Source organism: Mus caroli, chromosome 6, assembly GCF_900094665.2.
Source record: "Mus caroli chromosome 6, CAROLI_EIJ_v1.1, whole genome shotgun sequence".
Lineage (NCBI taxonomy): Eukaryota > Metazoa > Chordata > Mammalia > Rodentia > Muridae > Mus > Mus caroli.
This window is the reverse complement of record NC_034575.1, coordinates 31,691,335-31,701,194: the sequence shown is the minus strand read 5'-3', so window position 1 is coordinate 31,701,194 and position 9,860 is coordinate 31,691,335. Positions and strand designations below refer to the sequence as shown.

Here is a 9,860-nt window from a genome sequence, read left to right as displayed (position 1 = left end):
TTAAGGGACTTTAAGTTGCTCACTCAATGTAAATGAAAGACTATACTCCTTAGAATTGGTTTGACCTGGGCTCAAACCCACTGCTACTTTTTCCCTATGAATCAGTCAGAGTCTGGAGGCTCAAGATTGCTGTTCACTGAGCCCTTCCTTTGTCAGGCTGCTTCTTAATGAGTGTTTGTTGGGCTCCTAGGTTCTGCCTTTCAGAGCTCAGTCTTCTTGGTCATAATCTGTATGGACTGAATTATGATCCCTAAGACATTTTTTTCAGGCACTCAGTGAATAATATGTTGAATTAAATTGGCTCTTTCCAAGTAACTGAGCAATTATGTTATTTATTTTTGCTCCTAATACTGAATGGGAGCTTTGAAATACTGACTCAATGATATTTTAACACCATAAGTCATAGCTTTTTCCTTGCCCAGTACTCAAAGTGGATATATAAATAATTCAGAACTATGATAGACAGTAAACATATATTGTTTTAGAAGCTTTGGTTGGCCTTTTCAATAACAGTATATCAATACTTACATATGCAGGGTCAGTCTCTCAAATCAAATGTCAATTCGTCAATGGAAGATATAGGTGTTGTGGTCAAAAGAACACAGTGTGAAAATCTAATTTCAGCTCAACAATTCCGGAGCTGTGCATAGTCATCTAAAGGAAAAAGTGTGAAGAATCTGATTTCAGTCTAATAATTCGGGAGAAATGAATAGCAGACAGAAGAAAATGATGTGAAAATTGGAAGTCCATGGGCAAAAGGGTTAGAGACCAATAGTGAATCGACGGTAATGGTTCTCTTTTTCCTTGTTGATGAAGACAGTTGAGGGTCTTCTTTCTCCCAAGTGGTAACCACATGGTTTAATTGTCAAATAAAGTTTAGGACTCTATTCATTTCAGTAAACATTTATTGACTATTTACCTAGTTTCAATGGTGTTTAAGCCACAGCATAAATTTGAATTAAATTCTTATTAAGCTTAAGAAGAACTCTAAGCAAAAGGATGTGTGGCATCTCAAATTATACAGCTAAAGCTGGCAGTAGGTTCCGCAGCTTCTCCTATAGCTTCGGTTTTTATCAGTTATTTATCTGTGCCTTTGCTTCCTCTTCCCCATCTGATCTCAGGAAGGGAAATCTTAATGGTATCTAAAGGTAGAGTCACATAAAGTCACAAAAAAAGTTTCCTTAAAGTTTTTTTAATTTCATAAATGGACTGAACTTTGACATATCATAAGTCTGCTTGCCATATGCTTTATGTTGTGGTACAAATGATCAAGTCATCTAGTTCATTTCTACATCCTGTTGATTTGTGGAAATTATTGGTTTAATCTTTTGAATGGAGCTGTCACTAGCTAAATGATCCCATGAATCAGTTGTGATTTCTCATAGATAATTGCATCTAGTTCTCCCAACATTTCCCTCCTTGCTAGTCACTGAGTGATTTGTAATCTCGCCAAATACAGGATTTGTCTTCACATCAACTATAGTGTTCATTTTCCTTCAGTCCTTGCTAAACTAACAGCTATTATGTTAAATATTTTTATGCCTTTTAATTACTATTTGACATTTTAATATATTCCACATTTCCTCCACTGTCACTGCAGTTGTTTATTGGAGTTTCATGAGGAAGCAGTGAATCTCATCTTTCAGAGAAAAGGGGCAAAGGTGCTGAGGGAGGAGAGCCCATCCCTAGCCACTGAGAGTGGAGATTTTCCTTCTGACTCTTGTATATAGAGGTCTTATATTTTATTAAGTAAAATCAGATCTTTGGAGGAGGTGCCCTGCATAGTGGGAGCTGAAGTGTACTGAAGTGGGTAGAGACTCCTGTCCTCCCTAGTCAGTATTCATAAGCAGGAACTGATCTCTAGAGGAGGTGGAGGGCTCAGCATCAGAATCACCTGCCACATGAGCAGGATAACCTTCACTCCAGGTCAGTACAGGTTTTGCTCTGAGCGGAAGAGATAAACACCAGCAACTCAACACATTGTTGCAGTTGCTGTTTGGAACGTTGGTCCATGTAGGCGCTGAAGCATGCATACCATCTGCCTTTACTGCTGCCCAGCACAGTCTTTTGAAATTCTTCACAGAGAACAAATAGTATTGCTCAGGTAACCTGATGAGAGCTCACTGGAAGAGGATCCCCCTACTAGGCAACTCAGATAATTCCATTCTAGTTGCTTATTAATGAGGAATAGACCAAGTGGTTTCTAGGGTTAAAGGAGGTGTGGCCGCAGTTGCTATGACAGCAGGAGAGGAGGCAGGGAGATGTGAGGACACTAAGCTAGAGTTTACTGATCCATATTGAGACATTTTCCTATTCTGACAGCTCTGAGACTTTCCTGGTGCATCCCTATGGAGGAGTGTCTCTATCCATTATCATCCTCATGAAGATGAAAACAATTACTACACATGAAATATTATTAAAGGTGTGAAGGACTACTTAGTAAGGGTTAGCTGTTCTTATTAGTTCTTTCCTGAGGACAGTATAAAATCGTGTCTTTGTTTCACTGAATGGCAGCAGTGGGAAAAGCAAGATGGAAATGACATTGATAGATGGGATCCTTCTGTTTTTATAGCTTACTACCATCAAAAGACTATTATCCCTCCAGGGGCCCTATTCTATTTTACTTTAAATTGATTTGACATTATTAAGGGAAATATCAGTGACATTTCAGTATTTAAAATGCTAATATTTGTTGGAGGTCTTCTTGTCACCTGTAATTCCATGCCTGACACAACTAACCAACCAACCTCCCTCCTCCCTCCCTCCCTTCCTCCCTCCCTCCCTTCCTCCCTCCCTCCCTTTCTCTCATTCTGTCTCCTCCCTCCTTCCCTCCCTCCCTCCCAGTGGTCTATTTTCTCCCATCCAAACCAGACCCAGCCCTGTTTGGCTTCCACTATTATACATATTCAAGATGGTGTGGCTCTGGGCTGATCTGCTTTCTTTGTGCAAACTTAGAACAACATCTAAACTATACAATAGGCAATCTGTTGGCACTATACATTAAGGGTACTGTTAAAGGCAGAATATGGTCTGTGGCTAAATTCTATGAGTCATGCTATTATCATGGAAGGAAGGGGCAGAGTCAAAGAGAGGGATGCACTTCATGCTATTAGTGTAAGAGAGATGAGGCACTCCAAAGCCTCTCTTTATCTTCACTGCTGTAGATGCCAGTCCCCCATGTAACACCCTCTAACAGCTAGAGGTTGGGATTGCTCAACTCTACCCCAGTGATGATTATCTACTTGGGATGAAAAAGACTTTCTTTCAGTTTATGACAAGAATCGACCTTGAAAGCTAGTCTAGTTCAAGGTGACCCAGGATGGTATAAAAGCAACTGTCACCCACACACCAATCCTCTTGTCCTCGATAGCCTTTCTTTGATGTTTCTCTCTTTCACTTAATCTAGTGATTCTCAAGTCAGTGCCCTAATTCTCAGGAGCTAATGCTGAGAATTTCATCTTTTCTGTTCCTTGTAGTCAGAAGGTTTGGTCCAGCGTGGCATGCCCTGCCACATGAAGCATCGCGTGTGCATTTGTTCAATTGTATTGGAGGTTGTTCCATCAGTTTTCCAGATTTTCACCACTCTTTGGGTTTTTCTTTTATGAGCTGGAGTCCCCTTCCAGGTGAAGATACTTTAGGCTGTTCACACACCTGCAGTGAGTGCAGGCTGCTGTGTCCTGTGCCCTGGGGAGGCAAGGATGGGGGTGGGAGGGCAGGAAGCAGACTGTACAGTGCGGAATGTGAATGGAGAATGAACTGCTTTTATTCTGTGTGCATTTGTGTTTATTGCTGAACAAGCCACACCTACACACATTTGCTTTTGTGCTTCTGTGGGCTTGGATTATAGTTTATAGAAATCCACACTCCAAAACTTCCAAAATGATCACTACCGAGGACTGCCAATTAAAACGTATTCATTTCACTCTGTTTTCTCGCAGAACTTTGTGCGTCACCACTGGGTCCACAGGAGGCGGCAGGAGGGAAAATGTAAGCAGTGTGGTAAGGTAAGGGCCCAGCCACCCATGGCCACTGCAGCGGGCTCCTTGGGCCTTGGCAAACACCCAAGGTAGATGAGTCCCTTATCTATATGTGATGTCCCCTGCATCTTTTTTTTCCCCTGAGAGGACTTTTTTTCCCCCAAGTCTTCTTTTTAATTCTTCTAGCATTCTCTACAAACAGTGACTGTCTAAATAAAAGGAAATGATGATTTTATTTCTCACAGATATGGTTGCAGTGGGGCAAGGTCTTGTTGAGTTTTGAAAACTGAAGTTTTCCCATTTTTGTCAAGTCTTTCCTGAAGGTTACTAGACCAGCCTATTCATTTGATCAGCAGCAGCAACAACAACAACGAAAAAGGTGGTTAAGCTGATACGCAAGTGTGGGCATATACATCATGACATACCATGCTGTGCAGAACTCTCTAGAATACCCCATAGTTAGAATCTAGACATTTGAGACACTGCCCAGTCTCTGGTAAAAGATGTTTATTTCAGTGGTGGTTCTGTGAGCCCCACAGGGTACATTACCTCCTGAAAGAGTGAGGTGGGTCTGGGCTGTTGGGTATTGTGACCAGATGCTGTAAATTGCCACCCATTCTCTATTTTGCTGACCTCAACTTATCTGAGACTCTTCGAGACAAAGCATTTCCCACTGTACAAAGATTGACCTTACAGACAGACGCCATATCTGCTGGGACAATGAATGGGTAGCTCACTGCATGGATTCTACTTGAAGGCTGTCAGTAGGAAGCAGATGTGCTCCAGTCAAGGGGGGTTATGTTTCCAGGGAACAGATTCCTCAAGAGATTGCTCATTTACCCACTTATTCACCTTACTCCTTTGTCAAGCATCAGGCTGAGTTGATAGATAGATAGATAGGCAGATAGGTAGGTAGGGAGAGAGAGAGAGAGAGAGAGAGAGAGAGAGAGAGAGAGAGAGAGAGAGAGATCTTAATACAGAAATACTGACAGGATGGAAAGGTTGTATTGATTTTGCTGTTTTGCTCTGTGTTTGGGAAGAAAACATTGGAGCCTTTGGTTACCATGTTCTTTGCTGGAAGGCTCTAGGACATGACCTTCCATTGTAACAAGTACCATTTGTTCTCTTCAACACTGTGGCTTTCAGTTGGCTGTTCTTTAGTCGGGGGAGAGGGCTGGCGGAGTGTGTTCAAGGTTGGGAGTGAAATGAGAGGTGATAAGAAAGAAGGGGGTGCAGAGAAAGATCAAATCTTTGTCCGGGAGAAGAGAGTCGGCCTTCTGGTCTCACATGAGTGCCCTGCACTGAGTTCATGTGTCTCTTCTCTGTGGTGTGGATTTAGGGATTACAGTGTATTGCTTCAGGGATTGTAGGCTGTCTATTATGGGGAAGGGATGAGGGTGGGGAGAAGAGAGGGGATGTGGAAGAAGAGACTAACAGGCAGGATAGCTAGTTTTGGAGTCCAGGATGGGATTGTGGTGATGCTGTGGCTGAGTACATTCCTTTCTTTGGAAAGACATCATCCCGGAGAATTCTATGGCTTACATCACCCAGTGGTTCAGGTTATAATAGAGCTGGAAGAATTTCGTTAAACGAGAACCCATAAACACATTGTCTTTTGCGAGGACTATTCTCTGGAGCCATATTGCATCTTCTTTGTAGCCTCCTTTTATGGTGACTTAGTCAACTAGCAGGGAAGTGCTGGACTTTCTGTATCCTGTAATGATGCTGTGACCTTGCCTCCTTCCCTGGCCAGTGCTCTTAGACAGCATCCACAAATGCTCACAGCTTGCTGAACACCACGGGTATCAGTGGACATGTCTTGGTCCATCACACACTGTTCCCATAAAGAAAAGCATGACTGTGTTCCTCTTCTGTGTTTATAGTATTGTTGCCTATAAAGTCTTAAGCTCAAGCAGTTATGAGATTGATGTTTTTAGATATGTGTCTCCTTGCTGGATGATAACTAGCCCTCCTCTGGATCATAGCTTCTACCCTAGTAGCTAATGACTCTGTTCTCATTTACAGAGGAAGGGATTGGAAAATCACTTCAAGTCCAGGTGCTTTATGTAATTTATATTAGTATTACTGCCAGTTCTTACACTAGATTCTAAACCCTACCCAGCATCTCCATCATACAGAGGTGAGCACACATGCACATGTGCACACACACACACACATGGTGGAGAGAGAGGGGTTGGAGAGAAGGAGAAAAGTGGGGAAGGAGTGAAGGAGGGGGGAGGGAAAGAGGAAGAGGAGAATGAGGAAGAGAGGGAGGGAGACAGCAAGGGAGAGAACTCTCATGGAGAGAAGAGGGGGAGGGAGAGTGTGCCCTTTTATTCTGTAACTTACAGATTGGGATAGGATTAAATAAAAAGCACTTCACTTAGGAAGGCTTTATTTGTGTATAATATTGTGTGTATTTTCTGGTGTTTTGTAAACTTTGAGGATTTTAAAGGAATATGAGTGGGTTATTGATGGTTTCAATCTCTATGTTTTACTTTGACAGTAACATAAATATTTGGAGTGCTGTTCTCTGGAACTTTGCGCACTGGGCTGTGTGTGTGTAGCTGTTTGTGACTGTCCCAAGAGGGAGCCCTTGGTGGAATCACATAGTTTTTTAACATGAGCTTAACCCCAACTTACCAGGTTTATAACCATTGTGCCTAGTTTACATTGTCATTCATAATTTTGTATTATGAAAGAGGCAGAGTTGAGTCAGGAAGAGATGAGACACTCACACTGAGATCATTCAATCTGATGAAGGTTTGATAAAGAGAATATGTAAACTGAAGAGGGTGTGGCGGGGAAACCACAGAGATGAAGAGGACCAGAGACATGACTGCCAATAGGGGACAAGAAGAGACTGGAACCTGCAAGGGTCACAAGATCCACCAGCTGAGATGTCCTCCCAGCTAGGAACATACACATCTTCACTTGATTCCAGTTAGTAATGGCCAAAACCAACACAAAGGAGAACCCAAGGCTAGGCCATAAAGGGTAACTTTGGACTATAGGACATAGGATCAGCAGTCTGTCATTAAAGCCAGGATACATGCTGACTCTGCCTGTAGCTAACTCCTCTTCATGGCATTCACTGTGTTCAGTCTGCCCAGATGCACACAGCAACAAGTTGTCTAAAGCTATTTTTTTTCAAATGTCAAAATGTGGAGGAAACATATATTAATGCTCATAGCTGCATGGACCCTCCAGACATTTAAACCTACAAATTAGTGTAATGGTAAAGGCATGTTCCTTAATCACCATCCGAGAGTTTCTTTGAGCAGGAACCTGAAAACACTGTAAAACAAAAAGAGCTGCCTTTAAAAACCCACTTTTAAAGATATTTAATATTTTTAAAGCATTAAACATACTTGAACAGCATTTACAGTTATTACGTATATTTTATGCATATAGGTGTTTTGCCTGCACCGATGTCTGTGCACTGCATGCATACAGAACCCATTCACAGAGGGTGTCTGATTCCCTGGAACTAGAGTCAGAGACAGCTGTTAGCCCACATGAGGGTGCTGGGAATGGAATCTACATCTTCTGTAAGAACAGTGTGTTTAACCGTGGAGCCGTCTCTCCACCCCTGAGACATCTAATCTTGAAAGCAGCTTTTTAGAGCATGATGTTTAATGAAACGTGGGTTTGAAGTTCTGATGCTCATCACTCACCTAACTAAACAAGACTCATCCATATGAACTATTTGTTCATGGGATATGCACCTTTACATGTACGCATTTCAGAAGGCTAAGTATATATAGCAGGGAAGCATGAAACCTACTCTTTGACATAATGGACACTGTTAACAACTAATTTCAGACAAAAGAAGTAGTATGTAAAATGCACATGTAAACTACACACAATAGCTGTTGTAATAGGTGAATGAGAAGGTAATTAAAAACACTGTAGGGGAGACAGTTGAGAAGTCACAATGAATGGGATTATAGGGCTGAGAAATAATGGCAAATGCTTGTCTGGAGCACCGGGGGCATGTTCCATTAAAGAAATGAAAGACCCATTTTATAATGATTTAAAAATGTGTGAAGAAAATACCTAATAAAAAATAAAATTACTGGGATATAATAAAAAAATAAAGTTCTATTTCTTTGACAGCAAAAAAAAAAATGTGTGTGCACCAGAATCAGCTTTCTATACACTCTGTTATTGGGCTGTGGGATGGAAGAGCACTGGCGAGCCTATGTGTATTGGTTTTGTTTGCCTGCCTGGATGTTTGCCCTGCTGCATCAGAAGTGGCTTTTTACCACTAGTCATAGAAAGGTCACAAAGAAGGTGTAGATGGGCACAGAATCTGTCTGAATTCTCTGAGCGGACCCTGCCAAGAGATGGCCAGAAGTCTGGCTTTTCTCCTGTCTGTAGCTGAGAGCAAGAGGAATGGCGGCAGTCATCCCTTTACTCTTTGTGGAGCATAGAGGTGGTTTCATGGTGTCCTTATTTGGTGTCTGGCTTATTTCACTTAGTGTACTGTCATTTGGGTTCATGCAGGAAGGAGGAGGAGGTAGTAGTTAAAGGATTCAGTGTTTCAGTCATGCGAAATGAGTAACTCTCAGAGATCTGCTGTGTAGCATGGTCTCAGCAGAGCTGTGTTAGACACTTTGCTAAGAGAGTAAATCTTACGTAAGCTAGTTTATGCCCCACTCCCCTCTTTCTTCCCTCCCTCCCTCCCTCCCTCCCTCCTTCCCTTTCTTCCTTGCTTGCTTGCTTGCTTGCTCTTGTGGAGCTTGGAATTGAACCCAGGGCTTTGAGACCTTTAGGCAATCATCTTACCACTAAGCTACACCCCCAGTCTTTACGTAAACTTTCTTATTTCTGAACATGAAGCAGGTGGAAGAAAGCTTTTGGAGCCTAAGAATATGTTCTTGGCACAGTGTGTGGATCTGGTTTCACAGGTATATGCTTATCTGGAGGTGTATATTTAAGATCTACAGCCCTTTGCATTTTATTTGCATCACAAAAGCATCAAAAAGAAGGAGAGATGTTCAGGGTTTCCCTGCAGTCCTCAGGTGGGTGCATCCTCTGCTTTCCCTGGTTGCATTCTGTGGTTGCTACCATTCCAGTCTGTGGCCTGTCAGTTTCCTCACAGGCACAGCCATGAGGTACCATGATTACTCTGGAACCCTTTGCTCTTTCTTCAGTGGTGACCCACTCTAACATCTCTTTCTGGATGGTGCTACTGGGGCTGTTAGTGTGTGTGAACTCAAGTCACCATACGTGGAAGAGTCCAAAAATGCAGGGCACAGACAGACTGGGGACACTTCCTGATGTCCCAGCCAGTATCAACGTCCCTCCTGCTGTGTCTCTTCTGATCCCAAGGCAGATGGTCCTAAGACAATTGTCCTCATGTCGTCTTCCTTTTGCTTCTTCCCTTTAATGGGTGTGCATCATATCCCCTTCTTCTTTTACTTTTTGTTCCCTAGAATCTGACTCTAGGCATAAGCCTTGTAATAAATCTTCAATTTTGATTTCTAACCTTTCATCACCCTTATCTCTACACACATTCTGTACATGCGCCGCTCTTCTGAGTTTTACCAAACTGTAATATGATACGCTCACAAGTAAAAAGGTTTTCCATAGTATGACCATTTCAAACGTAGCAGTTGAAAAGCAAACTATAAATTTAATAAAAAAACTTTAGAAACATTTGCATTTCTGTCTCATTTAAAGGCACAAAGATATTATGAGGAAGCGCCTGCAAAGCCTTCCCGGTGTCCAGTGTATAAGAATATGACAAGAACTGCTTCTGTTTTGTCCATGGAAAATCAATTTTAAACTATATTCAAATAACAATAAAAGCAATACGTATCAGATCAGAAGGGAATATACAACTTCTATGCTCTTTTAAGTTGACAAAGTGAATAG

General features: G+C 42.0%; 1 protein-coding gene across 6 annotated transcripts in view; it reads left to right on the top strand.

The window, feature by feature from the left end:
- Nucleotides 1–9,860, top strand: part of Dgki (diacylglycerol kinase iota) — a 447,586-nt gene that overhangs the window by 202,695 nt on the left and 235,031 nt on the right. For all 6 annotated transcript variants that reach the window (XM_029478768.1, XM_029478767.1, XM_029478769.1 and 3 more), the window contains exon 6: nt 3,939–4,004. In XM_029478768.1, the coding sequence (XP_029334628.1) occupies nt 3,939–4,004 (66 nt within the window). The remainder of the gene's footprint in view (nt 1–3,938; nt 4,005–9,860) is intronic.